This window comes from Leopardus geoffroyi, chromosome A2, assembly GCF_018350155.1.
Source record: "Leopardus geoffroyi isolate Oge1 chromosome A2, O.geoffroyi_Oge1_pat1.0, whole genome shotgun sequence".
NCBI classification, from domain to species: domain Eukaryota; kingdom Metazoa; phylum Chordata; class Mammalia; order Carnivora; family Felidae; genus Leopardus; species Leopardus geoffroyi.
The window spans coordinates 119170041-119186887 of NC_059331.1; the positions used below are offsets into that span (position 1 = coordinate 119170041).

Here is a 16847-nt window from a genome sequence, read left to right on the forward strand (position 1 = left end):
GCAGGCTGAAATGTCCAGTGTGGCTAAAAAGTATCCCAGTTTAAAAAGGAAAAAAAAAAAAAATTCTGTAATTTTCCCCCTTTATTTTCAGTTGCAAGCCGTGGCGTCTTTTAACCCTAAAAGACCAAGCTTCAAATGAAAACGCAAAACAATCTTGATTTCTATCGATTAGGCTTGTGGCTGGACGCTTTCCACCACGTTTTCAAATAGGAAAACATTTAATGGGCTGTTTAAAAAATGGAGACACATATTTTAGTCGTGTCTGGAAATGTTGAGGAAAGGAAACGTCGGTCTTTTCATTTGTTTTCAATAAACCCAAAATGCAGTCTTTCCAGAATATTTTACAGGAAATAATTGGGGGGTGAGATTGGGCGGGGAGGGGGGCGGGGAGGCGGGGTGGTTCATAGACTAGCTTCCACCAGCAGAGTTGCTTGATTGGTATTTGCTTTTCAGTTCTGCAATCGAAGGTCAACTATATTTGATGGCTGGTGTTAGTAGAAATAAGGCTCCCAAGCGCTGAGGATTTCAGTTCAGATCATCAGACACTGACAGCCGTAGGTTTCCCCTTAGGCAGCGGGTTCTACTGAGACCAGTAGGACCCCACCAAGCAAGGATAACGTGGAAAGTTGTATTGCAAGGAAATTTTATGTTTAAGTTGTATGTGTGTTTGGTACATGAGTGAGTCGTTTAGAAAATTAAGAAATATAGACAGAACAGTGTTCAGGAGGCTATGCTGTGTCACAAACCAAACAGAAACAAACACAAAAAGATTCAGAGTTAAGACACCTCCTGGAATGTTCCTTGCTTTCCAAGCCCTTTCTAGCTGACACCTCTTGACAATTTAATGGCAGTTGAACTTGGGCACAGGCAACTCCTCTTTCATTTATTCTTCCCTAGTCTAGGTTCAAAAACAACAACAAAAATATGTGTGTGTTGAATTTTACCTGTTCTATTTTTATATTTTAAGACATATATCTTAAACATCAAGTAGCCCAACGTTGTATTGTTCAAACAAGATGGCAGAAACATTCAACTGGGAGGTTGTTTCAAAGATTCAAATAATTTTGGTGGCTTCAAAATCAAGGACTTGATTGAGTGGATGGCTAGTAAATCAGAAGTGGAAAAACATGAACTATCTCCAGCCTGAAATAAATCACATAGAATAAATGAGAAGGGGCAAAATCAAATCAGGAATTTAGAATCAAGAAATGCAGTGGCCTCAGATTCTAAGCTATCCTGGATTTTATTTAGGAAGATACTAAGTCAAACTAGTCCACCTCTGGGTGCCTTATCTTTCCAATGCATAAAACAAGAGGTTGGGTAAATGGGTCCCTTTCAGTTCTGGTCATCTACACACCAGAAGTCCTAAGGCAGGACTTTTGTGTGCTTTCAGAAATGCAGGCAAAAAGAGTAGGCTTACCCACAACAGAGAGTCACCAAAGCTAGCCATCTAGGGAGTAGCCTCTCTGATAAGGACATGCTAACTCGTGTCCTTGTATGTATTGACAAAATACATACAAGCATTTCTTTTTTTTTTTTTAAATTTTTTTTTTTTTCCAACGTTTTTTTATTTATTTTTGGGACAGAGAGAGACAGAGCATGAACGGGGGAGGGGCAGAGAGAGAGGGAGACACAGAATCGGAAACAGGCTCCAGGCTCTGAGCCATCAGCCCAGAGCCTGACGCGGGGCTCGAACTCACGGACCGCGAGATCGTGACCTGGCTGAAGTCGGACGCTTAACCGACTGCGCCACCCAGGTGCCCCCATACAAGCATTTCTAATACACTCTTAGCATTTCTAAGAGTGAGAGAGTTATTTTAGGGTCCCATCCAAAATAAAGAAAGTTGTTGTCCATGCATTGATTTCAAAATTTTAAAACAGAGGGGTAGCCTGTCATTCAAAACAGTAAATTAAAGACTCAGACTCCAAGAGCTTCTACTGCTTAGAATGATTATTCTTTGGGAAGAAACAGAAACAGCAGTGACCGTTTTGTTTTGTTTTGTTTTTTTCCCACAGACGTGCTCAGCCATCAGAAAAGCTTAATAAATCCCTATTTAGTATGCATTTATGCGGTGATTACATGAACTTTGACCTCTGAAGAGCTGTAGCAATTAGCTTCAGTGACCAGCACCTTCTCCTTCCATTCCCCACTGGCTTCCTTGCGTCTTCCTTTCTCATCTCAATAGTCTGTGCACTAGGAGAGCATAAAATTTTAAAGTTGACTTTCTACTTGAGATACTTGCTTTCGCACGAGTGAATTACCTCCTCCTCCCCTCACCTCCTGTCTAAAAAGTCATCTCAGATGGATATTGGGGCTCTGATTGTCGATATTACTCAAACGCAAATGGATTTCAATTCAATCTTGCCCTGTACTTTCGCAAAGGAGATAAGCTCTAACGGCCCAAAGAGCCTCATTTCAGAGCTCTTGGCATCTGAAATAAATTGGATCTTTTCTGTCAGGCTAATTTAACATTTTAAAAATATTCAGTGTAATTTATTTTAAGTCAAATGAAACCTAGTGGATTGGCAGAAAGCTGGAGGAGAAGAGAGAAGGGCAACTGGAAACTCCTCTCCCCACCTACCAAAAAAAAAAAAAAAAGCCAGGAAGGGAGAGGAAAGTGTTTTAAGTTTCTAGTAAACACTATTTAGCAAAAGAATAATAGGAAAGTTGCCCCTTTCCCAAAGAGGGATGGCACTATAATTGTTGCCTTTAGCGGAGAGCTCAGATAAACCGCTGGGACTCATTCTAAAGTGACCCATCGCTACATTCATCTCTTCTTGAACTTTCGGTGAACCTGAGATTAAACAGGGGTGAGCAGCTAAGCAGTTTGTTGTTAGCAGCCTTTTCAACAACCCTTTCAGACTGAGTAAATATTGATCGGTTTGAATCTGATTGCCCCAGAGGAAAACACCAAGGCATCTGAATAGCCTCCAAAAGTAAACTTTCAAAGGTGAAGCCGAGAGCAGACTTGAGAGCCAGATCTCAACTCAGCCTAGGTTGGGGACACCCTGAATTTCAGGAGGACTTTGAATGAGTGTGAAGGAAGTGAGGAGAACGCATTTGAAAACTGCAATTTTGTCTCGCAATTATCCCAAGTCCCTAATTGAGACTCTTGTCCTTTTTAAATTTATCAATAAAATGCTATGTTCTGTGTTCCCTCTTTTGTTGTTTCAGTCACCATTGCTGTCATTTTTCAAGGAGCTAACCATGCTCCTCAGAGACCAAGACAGAAAAAGAGAGACCTAGAAATAGGATGTGGTAAGCGCCTTTGATTTAATCGATTGGGACAACTAAAAAGATACAAATGTTTTCCTTGTTGAAAGGTATATTAATGTTTCCTAAATGCATTGCTTGTTAACTGATTTATTCCATGACCTGGAGAAGGCTTGGGATGTTTAGCCATAATTTATCGTTCTCCTCTCTCTCGGCTACATTAAAACCAGCACCTTCAAGATTGGAATCTCCAGGATTCCAGCGGGTCGGGCCCTGCTTTTAGATATTGAAATTACGGCAGTGGCATGCAAATGACACTTTAGCACATTAAAGAATTTGGAAACCAGCCATCTGTTTTGCTGTGTGGCCTTACACTAATAAACAAAAGATACTGTATAAGGCCAGGGTGGGAACTGAAAGAAAGAGTTGGCCGACTTTGAAGTGCTCCTTCATCCACTTGAGTCTTTTAGAGGCAAGCCCAGAGCCCAGGAGCCAAGAAGGGAGGGCAGCGGGTGCCCTTGATATGGCCGCAGCAACCGCGCCTGCAAAGTCCAGGCTTGCCCCTTTGACGGGGAAGTACAGGAAATCTCATGGGTGCTCTAGGAGGCCTGCAAATTCCAAGTTTTGTAGGATTTCTCCTCCCACCCTCAGCCCATCCTCTGTAAAACACCCTTTGGAGAGGAAGGAAGTCAGATGCCTGTATTTGTGATGCTGTAAAATTTCTGCTCTACTCTCGGGGCTAAATGAAAGCTTCTGAAAATGTGTGAAAGTGAAGGAAAAGTGGTAAGAGGTCTAGGAGGAGAGCCTTTGATTTGCTGGCTTCCTCTATTTGAGAGCAGACACCTGCCTCAGTTTGGAAGCAACTTGAATATCGGAAGACTTCATAGAGGCTTCCGCAAGTTCAACTGAAAGAAACTGCTGAGCCCAGAGAAGAAAATAACAACTTTTTTTTTTTCTGAGTTATGGGGTTAGAACTAGGTTATGGATTTAGAATTAGAGCAGACCCATTACAGCCACGATGGCTATGAAATCGAAGCTGAATCTAATGGGGATGAGATGTGTAACCCAGAGGGAGTGGGCAGGGGGACATGTAGAGAGTGGCAGGAAGGGATGGATATTGACAGGAGGGATGGGAGGAGAGACGCAAGGGTTTACTGAAAACAGACCACACTCGATTTAAGGGGCGAAATATATTGGAACACTGTCTAACAAGCCAAAAAAAAAAAAAAGAAAGAGGAGTGAGATGGAGGCCTCACCCTCAAACAGCTTTATACTGGAGCTAATTAAATGTGAATCTCTTAGCTCTTGGTTCACTGATGTGAGGAAAGACTGACTGAAGAGTTTGGGCTTTGGAAGGGGGTTCTGTTTATATATACGTCAACATTCAGTTGGAGGTGAAAAGGTTAGCACTTGACCCAGGAAGTATCCGTGTTTGTTTCAAAAATAGATCTGCTTCATAAATTTCTTCACCATTCATTTTTTCCAGTATGAACTTGGGTTATAATAAAGGAACTATTGTTATTTTAAAGAAAATCAACCTAGTAAGTAGGTATTAGCTAGGTGCAATGACACTCATAGGGGAACTTTCAGCTACATAATGAAAAGCATTTGCTTTTTTTTTTTTTTTTTTTTTTTTTCCCAAGAAAAGGCCCACCTCTGAAAATGCACAGCACCCTTCTCCCCTTCCCCACATGAAATGAGCCAACGCTGTTGGAACCAGTAAATTGTAGCCAAGCCAAATTCAGGGCCGCGGAAGCATATGTGAAACTTGAATATATTTATTACAGACATCTTAAGACCCGTAAACTCTGCTCTAGATCACATCACTCCAGGATCTCAGAGCTGTTCATGATTGTACAGGAAATGGGGAATATCATAGGCTCACAAGGAATAACTGATATAACTCAGTGTGGTACTTCAGGGACATCAAAACATTGTGCGACATGCAAAAGACTATTCACGAATCACACAAAATATACATTCATTGTGCCATCCATCACATTAACAATTGAGCTGAAAATACATCATATCCAGCTAAGATAACTGTGGAAGGAAGAAGCTGGTTCGAATAATACCTTCAGGTTCTGAATAATCCAGCACAAATTTAAAAAAGAGTGTGCCCAGGGAAACACTAAATGGGTGGTGATAGGGGGAGACCCAGCACAGGAAGCAAGGTTTTTGAACCTCATATTCCGCAGGCCTTCTTAACTCACTGAAAGAACACACGCAGGCTACCCTCTGAGGCATCTGATTGAGTTTAAGTGAGCGATTTTATTCTTTAACCCATAACATATAAAACTGTACCAGCTTTGAGAGTTGCCTACCCTGTTTTAGTCACTTAATCTAAACATTTCTAGAAAATCTGTATAAAGATAAATCTCTCAGGACAAAGTATTTACAACCAGCAAACTCACACACATGAAACTGAATTAAATTAAGGGATGAATTAATTGTGTAAACAAGCTCATAGTGCCTCTCTTCCTCATGAGCTCCTGGACTCTCCTCTCTCTCTATCCTACTTTAAGGGCAAAGTAGGGGAGAACTGTAAATATACAGATAGGTAAAAGATAGGCCTCCCTCTAACATGTTTCTGCTGGCAAAGGAGACTATATTCCAAAGGACATCTGAAAGGAACAGACTGTGGAAATCTCCAAAGTAGGGAGGAGTGTTGGGGGCCATCAGAAAATTGATTATGGCACCCAATCTGCATCAAGGAGTTAGCACACACACACACACACACACACACACCCCAATCAAGCCTCTACTCCATGACTCTCTGGAAACACATTGCCCTGGCCAGGAGCTCCCCAGATAGGATCAGAAAGGAAGAGAGAGACTGTAAATGGAAAGGAAGATAAGCTAAGAATGTGCTTTGCGTAAGGAGTCCCCAGCCTGCGGAATAGCCTGGGCTGCGGAGTCTGGGGCTTGGTCGGCCTCAGTGAGAGGTAGTCAGAGTGTCTGAGGTAGAGGACCCCGGGGAAGGAATGCAGGGCGAGGAGCTGGACTTCTCTGAAGATTCTTCGGCCTTCTCCTCACTTCCTGGCGGGGTGGCAGGAGAGATGGGCAAGAGACCCTCCTTCTCTCGTTTCTTCTGCTTCATCCGGCGGTTCTGGAACCAGATCTTCACCTGGGTCTCATTGAGCTGTAGGGACGCGGCAATCTCCACCCTGCGGGCACGCGTCAGGTACTTATTGAAGTGGAACTCCTTTTCCAGCTCAGTGAGCTGCTTCGTGGTGAAGTTGGTGCGCACTGCATTGGGTTGACCCACGTAGCCATACTCTCCAACTTTCCCTGGGGGCATGGTGGGGAGCGATGAGAGAACAAGGTAAAAATTTTTATAATCGATATGAGATCCCCTACAAGCTTCAGAGCAACTTTCAGATAAAGGGGAGATCAAGAATTTCTCAACAGAAACTCAGCTGGGAAAGGTGACTGATGAGGTGTAAAGTGTTAATCTGAAGTCAACCATTAGCAAGGTCAGACCAGTGATGAATGGAGCCTGGAGATATTAACAGAACCACCCCCACCCCCACACATCCCTACCCACGTCCTATTCCAGAACCTCTAAAACTCAGCCCCTGTGGAAACACGACAGCCCCAGATGTGCCTTTGCCCCAACACACCTGGGCAATCTGTCCACACCGGACACCAGTGGGAAGCAAGAACTTTTAAAAAAAAAAAAAAGTATTAATTTTCCTTGGCAACTAAACATACTAGCTCCTTCCAGAACCATCAAGGAGCATCCAAGGAATGGCAAGACTGACCTGTTTTGGGAGGGTTTCTTTTGACTTTCATCCAGTCAAAGGTCTGCGCTGGAGAAGATGTCTCTGATGTAGGGGAGCGACAGGCTTCTTGGTGGCTGGCGTGGAGAGGGGACAAGGAGTTATTATACGTGGCCAGGGCCAGGCTCTGGTGCTCTTGTCCATATGAGTGGTGAATGTACTGAGGCGAGCCCACCGCGCCCCCGGCATAACCCTGGTGGTGGTGGTGATGCTGGACCATGGGAGATGAGAGATTTCCAGAGTAAACAGCGGGAGCGCACGAGGGGTACCCACCACTTACTTCTGCTTCCTGATTTAACGCGTAGGGGCTGTAAGGCGCGCCGAAGTTCTGCGCGCCATAGCTTGGACCACAACTCGAATGGGAGTAGGACACCCCCAGGTTCCCGGGAGTCTGGTAGGTGGCCGGTTGGGGGTGATGGTGGTGGTGGTGGTGGTGGTGGTGGTGGTGGGGCGGGCTGATCTGCACCCCCCTGCCCACTAGGAAGCGGTCGTCGCCGCCACAGCTGTTAGCACTGACCGCGCACGACTGGAAAGTTGTAATTCCATGGTCGGAAGGGTAGGCTCGCGCTGAGCAGGTCCCCGTGTCGCCACCGCTGAGGATGGGGTATTCCAGGAAGGAGCTCATTCTTGCATTGTCCATCTGTCACTGAGGGACCGGGTCCTGCGAAGCCCTGGGTGACCGTGCCAACTTTCTCACTTCCTCCATGGGGCCAGAGAAGAAAAATGATATGAATGTACAGTGCGCAAGAGGGGGGGCGCGAGGGCGGAGGGCGCAGGGGGAGGGGCACGTGACTATGTCAGCCAATGGCTGAGCCTCCTGCGAAAGTTTGCTGGCTCCCGCGGTGATGGATCACCGTTTCAGTGGCATTTAAATCCCCGGCGCTCCTCCAGTCTAGGTGACGCGCAGTCGCCCCCCCAGGCGGCCCAGGCGGCGGCAGCTGCTGCGGCGGCTGCAAGGGCAGATTCGGAGCGCTGGGCCGAAGGGGAACAGAAGCCACCTTCTGCGCGCGCCGACTCCGCTCTCCCCCCCTCCGGGAGGTGGGGGCTGGGAGGCATCCCCGTCTCCGCCCCCTCCCCACCGTGCACAGAAAGATGAACTGGCAAGAGGTGAGAAGGGAAGGGGGCTCCGTCTCTCTTGGGTCGGGAATCAGTGGGCCGGAGCTCGCTGGCCTCCCACTAGCTCAGGGGCCGAGCCCGCAGAGCGCGGAGCAGAAAGGGTAGCTCCGCGGGCGCTTTCACTACACAGTCCCTGCTGTGGTGCCGGGGCAGTGAGGAGCGCAGAGGACCGTGGCGTAGGACGAGGCTAGGCCACCAGCTCCCCGAGCTTCGAAAGTGCGCAGAGGGTTGGCTGGGAGGAACCCGGCTGGGCGTGGAGGGGACGTGAGCAAGAAAAAAACAAAAAAAACACAAAAACCAAAAAAGCCTTCCCTTCCCCAAGGAGGGTCTCTGAACCCTATTCCCCCACCGCAACTGATTATTAACGAGGCAATGAGGAGCTTTTGTAATTCGACGCCCGGGAGCGGGTGATTGGTAGTAGTTAAGGTTGCCGGAAAAGGCCGAGGGTGGCCGGCTCTTCGCCCTCCCTCTTTCCTCGCTCTCCGCCCCTTTCTCCTCCCCACTCAGCTTTGCTCCGGGAGCCCTATGGGATCCGGAGCAGCTCGGCCGCTGGATTTTGAAGGGTAGGAGGCGGGGGAGAAAGATGACGCTAGCGGACGTGGCCAGCGTGGGGGCCGGGCGGTGCGCTGCAGGCCATCTGCCGGCTCCCCGGGACCCAGGAGTCTGCGCGCTTCAGCGGGGGCCTCAAAGGGCGAGACCACAGCTCCAACTAAATACGCTGAACTCCCCCCACCACGCCCCAACAGTGGTGCTTGTTTTCTGGAGGGGGGATGTTAGGAGTTGTAGGGCTTCCTTTATCCACTAACCGCCCCCCCCCCCCATTCTACTGCATGTCTGAAGTGGGGGGTTAGGGGCTGGCAGGTGGGAGGGGCGGTGGACAGATGGCTGATGGTGGACGGGACATTTTCTTCTTCCCCCAACAACACCTCCTCCCCTTTGTATCTATGTAGTTCCTTGTGTGAACGTTCAAGTCTTTCTCTAGAGAGACACGTGCAAATCTGAGCGTCATCCCAGGCCAGGGGTCCTGTTCTCCATCACCCTCATCCTACCCTGATGCTGACGGGGTCGTTAATTGCTGTTTACTATTAGGTTTCGTGTCAACCCTTGGCTTGTAGAGAGAAAATGCCAAACTGAGACCGAGAATTGATGCATTCTTAGGTAAAAGAAATCCAGAGATCATCCAAGAAGCTTTGCAGCTAATGCAGTATAGATTTTTCTCTGACCCTGCTTATCACATCGGAATGGGACAGATAAAATTTATCTGAGGACGGGGTTCCCACTCCCCTCTAGTTTTCCCTCCCCAGTTAGAAGAAGGAAGTTTTGTTTGAAGGAGGCACATCATAAATGTGTTAGCCAAACTTTCAGGTTTCTGCATTCTGTTCTTCACATACAGAAGTTCCCCCACCAAACCTGCCCCCACAAGAGGGGGAACTCTTGCAGACATTTGACTATGGATTCCCCCAGTAGCAAAGACAATTTTTCCCTAAACATTTACTTTTGAAATAGTATTTTTCTGTGACCTTTGACCCATCCCCAACCACGGTTAAGAGCGAGCCCAGCCAGGAAAGGTCACTCCTACCCCAATTTCAGCACCTGGGGACACTCATTTTCGAGAAGGGAAAAGGAAAGGAGGCCCTCCTGGAGGCGGCTTCCTTGGGAGTGCCAGGCCTCCTGAGATGGGGAGGGACGCGGCTCCTGTCGGGGAGGCGGTAGGACGTGAGAGTGTCGGTGCTGGCACTGCGGACGATCTGCTTTCCGAACCAAAGTACGTTCTTTCTCCTTGCCTCATTCCTGTCCCTTTGTTGGCTTCTTCGGCCCGGGTTTGCGCAACCCCCTCGGCTGCAGGGCTTAGCGCCACAAAGCCGCCCGGGACCGCAACCGTTCTCCCGCCTCTGCTAGTTCTCGGCCTCTGTGCTGCTCTCCTTCCACTTCTCTTCCTCCCTCCGGGCCTCTTTCAGAGCCAGCATGGGTGGGGGTGTTTTTCTTGGGACCGCTTTCATGCACTTGCGTAGAGGCCCGCAATCTCTCCGGCAGGCGACAGACCTGCCTCCGCGCGCTGCTCCCGGCTCCCGGAAGGCCGGACTCCCGCAGCAGAGCCTGCTCCGCCCCGGCTGGCCGCCCAGAGCGCTGCTCTCCCGGTGTTACTTACAAAGGCGGTCTCCTCTGGCCTCGAGCCCGCAAGGCTTCCGTAGCTCGGTTCTTCCCCCACCCCCCCCCACCCCCCCACGAAATCCTGGGGCTCATCCCGCCTTGTAGGAGACTCTTGGTTCTCCTGGCTTGTAGGCCAGCGCCCCACGACTGGAGCTAAAGTCTCTTTAAATGCTCTGGGAGAGTGGGTAAAAGGAGACCTTGGTCACTATTTAAATGATGGCCTGAAAGCGGCTTGCTGGGCTCAAAGCACCTCTTTCAGGGCTCTTCTACTAGAAAGGGAAGGAGCGAGGAGGAGACAAACGCCGCCGAGGCCCCGAGCTGCTCATGGCATCCGCGGCTCAGCCAAGCTGTTGTTTTAAAAGAGCAATAAAAATGAATTATGACTAAACGCCTTCTAACTTAATGCTTTCGGACGGGGATCCCCGGCAAATACGTAAGAGGATTTTTATTTGTGCATGTGTTCCTGCAATTGATCTCTTTGATGACATTCTCATTCATAGAAAGCGTTTGATTTATGAGCGTAGGACGAATCGCAAACAGCAGCGGCTCAGCCCTGGCTGCGGCCGGGCTGCCCTGCTCAGCTCCGCGCCTGGGGCTGGAGACCCGCCGGGGTCCTCACACGCCTCCGCCGCTGCCAGGATGTAGGGGGCAAAAGGGTGAAGGATATCTTGGGTGCAAACCCATGGAGAAAGATCGCGATTTCATTGTAACTTCCAAGCCTTAACTATTAAGAGCCGGGTTCCTAAATCAACCCGCCCCCCACACATGTTGCTTACACACTGCGTTTTCTCACGGTAAGTAGCCATCACAACAGAGCTCAGTAAGGAAAAAATCAGCATGGGGAGATATAAGAAGGGGGGGGGGGAGCAAGACAGCCCAGGAACGTGCCCTAGATTACATTTTATTGATATTTCATTTAAAGTGCTTTTTCTCTTTCTCTCTCTAGAAACTGGGTTAATTTATAACCTAGGGCGCAGAAACTCTCCATTTTAAATCTCAACTTGGTAACCTGGCTTCAAAGCTTTAATGATCCATTATTTGCCATGTAAACAGATTTAAGAATGAAATATTGATTTTTCTGACCCTGAAAAAAAAAGAATCCTAGAATGACTGGACCAGAGGATTGGAAAGAACGCTTTCTGAAGTGCATTTTCCAGCTAGTAACCATGTTTTGTTTTATTTTTGTTTTCTCTACCTTTTAGGTCTGTTCGCCTGGACCCATCAACATCTGGGAGACTAATCAACCACACTGAAAATGTTTCCGGGGATTGTGGGGGAGGGGGTTGGAATGTAGATGTTTGAAACAAATGTGTATAAATAAATGAATTGTTGATAACTTAGTTATTGACCTGGAGGCTGGTAGCTTGTTAAAGAAACTCCGTGTTCCTTCTTCCTGGAGTTGGGGGGTTTCTGTAGGCACTTTTATTTCTCCACTTTCAAAAGCTTGGGCTTGGCCCAACTGTGAGGCTGCCCAATCCCGTTTCTATTACCAATTTAAATCTATGGCTTGAACCTCTACACTGAAAAACCAAATCCATTCCCTTTAAAAAGAGAGGAAAAAAAAAAAAACATTTCTCAGAAGTCCTATGTTCTGGCTTTCTTTTTTTGTTATTGACTACTGAAGACTTTGAACATGCCCCCTTAATAAATATATTAAAATTGAAAAAGAAGATGAATTGTGACCAGAATTTTATTTACCAAGTTAGGCTAAAAGAAGAAAAAGAAACCGTTATGAGCCTTGAGAAAGAGGGGGGGAGAAAAAATAAGAAAGCTACTTATAGCAAAGGAGAATTTATTCTACCAAAAATACTCATGACAATGCATCCTAATGTAATACAAAAATAAAAAGAAAGTGAAGATACAATTATATGATCACTTTCTTGCAGGCCTCATATATTGCTTTCAGGAAATCACAGAGAGGGGTGTTGGATTAGATTTAGAACAACTAAAACTCCAAAATAATCTGTAAAAGATGGCTCTGAAACTGGACCAGGAGAATCACTAAACAGAAAATCTTCCACATTTAGAGGAGAGAGAGGGTAGGTCAGGAAGAAAAGAAAATAAAAATCAACTCTCAGAATAAAAGAAGGCAAAAGCACCTGGTCAAAGGGGTTTTTGTTTTGTGATGCTTTGTTTTGCTTTAATGTTTTTAGTAATTCAGATGCTGCAAGTCAATTGTGGTGAGTGTGTCTGTAAAAAAGTCAAAGCTGTCAGCTGAAATATCTACGGGACTGTCGAGGGAACCTGGCAAACTGGGCGAGACTGCATCTGAAAGCTGCAGGCAGGAATCTGTGGAAAAAACGTTAAAGTCCTGCAAAGAGGGGACCTCGAGGGCCTCGGGACTGTCATTGTTTAGGCCTGAGCCACAGTTCTGGCCCATTGTTGACAAGCAGTTAGAAACAGTGGGTGACTGGTGCTGAAAATGTTTCAGATTTTTCTCATTGCTGGTTAAAGGCGAAACTGGGAAACTTTGGGAGTCGCCATTGTGTCCATTGGGAGCCTGCTGCTGAGAGAGGGCATTTTGCTGAAAAGTGTAACCTTCCCTCTCCAGAAGGGCCCCGGAGACGCTCAGGGCTTGCTCAAAGAGCGACTTCTCTTCCTCGTCCTCCTCCACTTTCTCAGAGTCTTCGAGGCTTTTAAATTTCCCCTCGCTGTTGTGGTTCTCCTTGCACTGGGTCTGCCTCTTGTGCTTCATCCTCCGGTTCTGAAACCACACTTTCACTTGTCTCTCAGTCAGATCCAGCAGCGCTGCGATTTCCACCCTTCGGGGTCTGCAAAGGTACTTGTTGAAATGAAATTCTTTCTCCAGCTCTAAAAGCTGCGTGTTGGTGTAAGCAGTTCTCAGGCGTCGGGAGCCCCCGCCGCTGCCATCGGCGATTTCCAGGGATTCTGCGGAAAGGGAAACCAACAAGAGACACGCGCACAGTTGGAGGTGGAGGGGTCCGAGCGGGGTTATTCCACTGGAGAATAAATATAGCAGAAAAGATCAACTGCAACAAAATGGCCGCCCCTGGATGCAGTGGAGCTATTGTGCTGCCTTTCCTGGGAGCCCAGCCCCGGGGAGACCCCATCTCTTTCCACCTCCACCAGATTCCTGCCTGTGGCTCCCCCCAACCTCTCCATCCGGGAGCAAACTTTATATTAGCCACACCACAATTTATAATTAATGCATCAGCTGCTTAGCTGAGCAAGAGCGATCTATCACTCTTCATTACTGTCAAAAAGCCAAACTCTAGGACAACTAGACAAGAGGAGGTCAGTTCCAACTCAAATAAATCATCCCACATTACACAAGTTAGGGAAAGTTTCACCCCCCCCCTTCTTAAAAATATATATATGTCTCATTGTGCAGCGCAGGATCCCTTTTCTCTCCATCACACCCACTCCTGAGCCCACAGGGGAAGGGAAGGCAGCCAAGCATCTCTCCCTCTCTCCCCCTTCTCTCCCAGCCCACGCTCCCCTCCCCCATAACCGCTCCCCGGGCAGCCCCGAAGGAGCAGAGGGTCCCGGGACCTGGGGCCAAGTCTTTGGACTGACCTTTGTGGCTGAGGCAGGCAGGGCCGGTGGCGGCGGCGGCGGCGGCGGCGGCGGCCGAGGCGGGCGGCAGCGCGGTTTTCTTGGCCGCCTTCTTCTCCTTCATCCAGGGGTATTCGGGCGGCTGCAGGGCGCCGGCGGGCACTGGGCTGCCGCGGCTGCCCGCGGGGCTCGGCTTGGGGCGGCCGCCAGCGCCGTGGCGAGGGTGACTGCCCGGGTTCAGGCTGGGAATGGTCTGCTCAAAAGGAGGAGGAATCAGTGTCGAGTGTGAAAGCGTCGAGGTCTTGATTGATGAACTTTGAAATGTATCAGCGACAGGGGGAAAAGATGTCAGGCACTCAGCGAGCGACGGCTGGCTATTGATAAAACCAATCTCTCGCTCAAATTCGTAATTCATGGCCTTCTCCTTGGAGCCCCCTCGGAGAAAAAGTTCCCTCTTCTGGAGGGGCTTTGGGGGGGCAAGGCCCGGGAAAAAGGCGAGAGCAGAGGAAAAAAAAATCTATCATAGAAGATCGCTGCTGGGGTGTTTTTTTTCTAATTCACTGATTACAGCCGTATGGGGACCGCGCTACTATTAAACTATTGAATTCATGGAGACAAGGTTGAAATTGGACCGAATTGGCTGTCACATGATTGCTTCTGCCCAATGACAATTTGGGCTTTAATCAAAAGAAGCCACTGTCTGTTTGATTGATCCAAAAAAGTCGGGAAGGAACGCCTCATTGGGGGCCAGCGAGGCTTTATTTACACTTTTTTCAGGGCAAAAATACATATATGTGGGTGTGGGTGGGGATGCCCGGGAGTGCGTGGGGGCGAGGGTGCCTGCCTGCCTCCTGATCAGCACAGAACCTGGTGTGTGCGCTTGGGAGTGTGTGTGAGTATGTGAGTGTGTGCGAGTGTGAGCCCTGCTGCCGGGCCCGCCGGCGGCTGCCCTCTAACTCCCCCGCACACTCCGCGCATTGTTTGGGACTGTCGGGAAGACGCCTCGCACCTCACAAATCATCTAAGCACCTCAGTCTGACGCCTGCAGTCATTAACAAAGTAATCCATTAATCTTCAAAGTTTTGACACCCGAGAGCCCCGCATCCCAGCCACATAAGTTCTGCTAAGGCAGGAGGAAGGAGCAGAGGGAGAGGGGAGATGAGACTGGGAGAAGAAAGAGAGAGGGAAGGAGGGAGGGAGGGAGAGAGACAGACAGAGACAGACAGACAGAGAGAGAAGACACAGAAAAGAGAGGATTCATTTTGGGGTCTCCCCTCTTTTATTTCCATTTTCCTCTGCCTTTTCTAAAACCAGTTACTGGATCTCAGAAGTGATTCCTGTTTTCCTTCCTCTCTTTCCTTCCCTCTTTTCCTCTTCCCCCCTGTCCCCTTCCCTCTCTCCTCTGTCCACCTCTCCTTCCCCAAACCCCTCCCGCATGCCCTCGCCCCCCTCCCAAAGCCCAGCTCGGAGTCTGCGCCCCCCCCCCCATCGCCGGACCCGGACCCCGGCCCATTGTTAGCCGGCTTTTCCAAGGCAGCTATGCATCTGGCTCCAGAGGGAAGCGGAAGACGGGGAGGCGGCTCTCGAAGCTTCCCAACCTTCCGGTGCCATCAACTTTTCAGGAGTGGCTCAAGAAAGATAGATGCATGTGCCAAGCAAGACAACAACCCCAGGTTCATGTGTCCAAATCTCTGTAGCCAGGGCGGCGACCAACCAAAGCAATGCCACCCGGAGCAGGCTCCTGCGGCTCCTGGCATTCTGGGTTTCATACCCGTAGGGCTCGGGTGCGGTGAGTATTTCTTATTTCCAGGAAGTCTGTTGGAAGTTAGCAGCAGGGAAGGAGAAGGCGCTTATTCCTCTCTCTCTCTCTCTCTTTCTTTTTCTTTCCCTCTCCTTCTTCTCCTGGTCCTTGTCACTCTGATTGGGGGCTTGTTGGTTCAGATGCAATTCGTGTTCCCTGGCAGCCCAAATTGTCTCCCGCACCTTTCCGCTCCTTGGCCACCAGGGATGTTTGCACTCAGGTTCTCTTGTGGGCAACAGCATCGCAGGTGAGAGAGGGCAACCTCAGGAGGAATTATAAACGTTCTCTTTTCTCTGCTCACTCTCTCTTTTTTCCAATTCGGAGACTGGAGACTGAGGGCATCGTGGACTGTGCTGGAGGGTTCAAAAGATAACACCTTTAGGTACCAAACAATAACTTTTTAAAAATCCACCAAGCCAGAAAGAGGGGAGGAGGCTGAGAGAGAAATCTGAAGGTATCTCTTTTCCCTCAAACCCTGAGGAGGATGATTCGCTTTTGCTTCCTTTGAAATGGACCAAGTGATCAGGCTCCCCCAGGCCGGCAGGCATCCGTGGCAGGAAAATAAATCATTCTGATGGCCAGGGAGAGAGAGGTTGGTGGGGGAGAAAAATCTACGTAGAAAACAAGAAAGGCCGACCGCAGCACAAGGCTAGGACTCCTTCTCTAAGGCCGGCATCAAAGGGGGCTTGGGTTGGAAATTACATATAAAGTGGCCTCCGTCATTGACTGGCCCACAGCATTGCCTTACAGATAGAGATGCTATTTTGGAAAATGTGAGGTTTTTCAGTTTTCTTGCTTTTATTCCAAACAAAGCTCTGAAGGAAGTCTGGGCGCGATCAATCTTGCTCACCAAAAGCCTTGACAGCTTCTGGCCCTTAAGAACACATTTCAGCTTCGAGCTCTTTCCAAGATCAAATGTGGCCGAGCAAAGAGGAGAGCAGGAAACGCAAGTAAACAAGGAAAACTAGTCTTTTAAAATATATCTTTCTGGCAGCAGAAAGAGTTATAAGGCTGCTTTTAGGAAAGGTGCTTTGCAGATTCTGGGATAGCGGCTTTTGCCATTTGCTTTTACCAGAAATAATATTGAGGGGTTAAGGGGAGGGGGAGCTACGGAGAGAGAGCAGCGCTGCCCCCATATCGCTGAGGCTTTGTCAGGGGCTGCGTGGGTGAGAGCTTTCTGCTCGCCTCAGCGGCCTTAATTCAAACACCATCTGGAAGCAAACCCTTTTCTTTGACCATTCAACACTGAAATCTTCCCCAAATCTAT

General features: G+C 48.6%; 2 protein-coding genes and 1 long non-coding RNA gene across 4 annotated transcripts; 1 reads left to right on the forward strand and 2 right to left on the reverse strand.

Moving 5' to 3' along the window:
- Nucleotides 1–4972: 4972 nt before the first annotated feature.
- On the reverse strand, nucleotides 4973–7642 carry HOXA1 (homeobox A1). 2 transcript variants are annotated; one of them, XM_045495154.1, is made up of 3 exons: nucleotides 7277–7642; nucleotides 6979–7073; nucleotides 6395–6505 (listed from the first exon to the last, which is right to left on the reverse strand). In XM_045495154.1, exons 1-2 carry the CDS (start codon nucleotides 7634–7636, stop codon nucleotides 7014–7016), a joined length of 420 nt encoding a protein of 139 aa, XP_045351110.1. In that variant the 5' UTR covers nucleotides 7637–7642; the 3' UTR covers nucleotides 6395–6505; nucleotides 6979–7013. The 2 variants fall into 2 exon arrangements, with proteins under 2 accessions (XP_045351109.1, XP_045351110.1); XM_045495153.1 differs by having other exon boundaries at nucleotides 4973–6505; nucleotides 6979–7642.
- Nucleotides 7643–7867: 225 nt separating this feature from the next.
- Nucleotides 7868–11603, forward strand: LOC123606602. Its single transcript, XR_006716367.1, has 2 exons — nucleotides 7868–8103; nucleotides 11466–11603. It is a non-coding gene; the product is annotated as an uncharacterized LOC123606602 (long non-coding RNA).
- Nucleotides 11604–11935: 332 nt separating this feature from the next.
- Nucleotides 11936–14330, reverse strand: HOXA2 (homeobox A2). The gene is made up of 2 exons (XM_045495148.1): nucleotides 13801–14330; nucleotides 11936–13152 (listed from the first exon to the last, which is right to left on the reverse strand). Exons 1-2 carry the CDS (start codon nucleotides 14192–14194, stop codon nucleotides 12413–12415), a joined length of 1134 nt encoding a protein of 377 aa, XP_045351104.1. The 5' UTR covers nucleotides 14195–14330; the 3' UTR covers nucleotides 11936–12412.
- Nucleotides 14331–16847: the final 2517 nt, after the last annotated feature.

What these genes read in the sequence shown, in the direction of transcription:
- HOXA1 (XM_045495153.1), bottom strand. Translation starts at nt 7,636, where the DNA reads ATGGACAATGCAAGAATGAGCTCCTTCCTGGAATACCCCATCCTCAGC. An exon ending in AAGAAACCCTCCCAAAACAG is followed by an intron (nt 6,506 to 6,978) that starts GTCAGTCTTGCC and finishes CCATGCCCCCAG; the next exon opens with GGAAAGTTGGAGAGTATGGC.
- HOXA2 (XM_045495148.1), bottom strand. Translation starts at nt 14,194, where the DNA reads ATGAATTACGAATTTGAGCGAGAGATTGGTTTTATCAATAGCCAGCCG. An exon ending in TGCCTGCCTCAGCCACAAAG is followed by an intron (nt 13,153 to 13,800) that starts GTCAGTCCAAAG and finishes CCCTTTCCGCAG; the next exon opens with AATCCCTGGAAATCGCCGAT.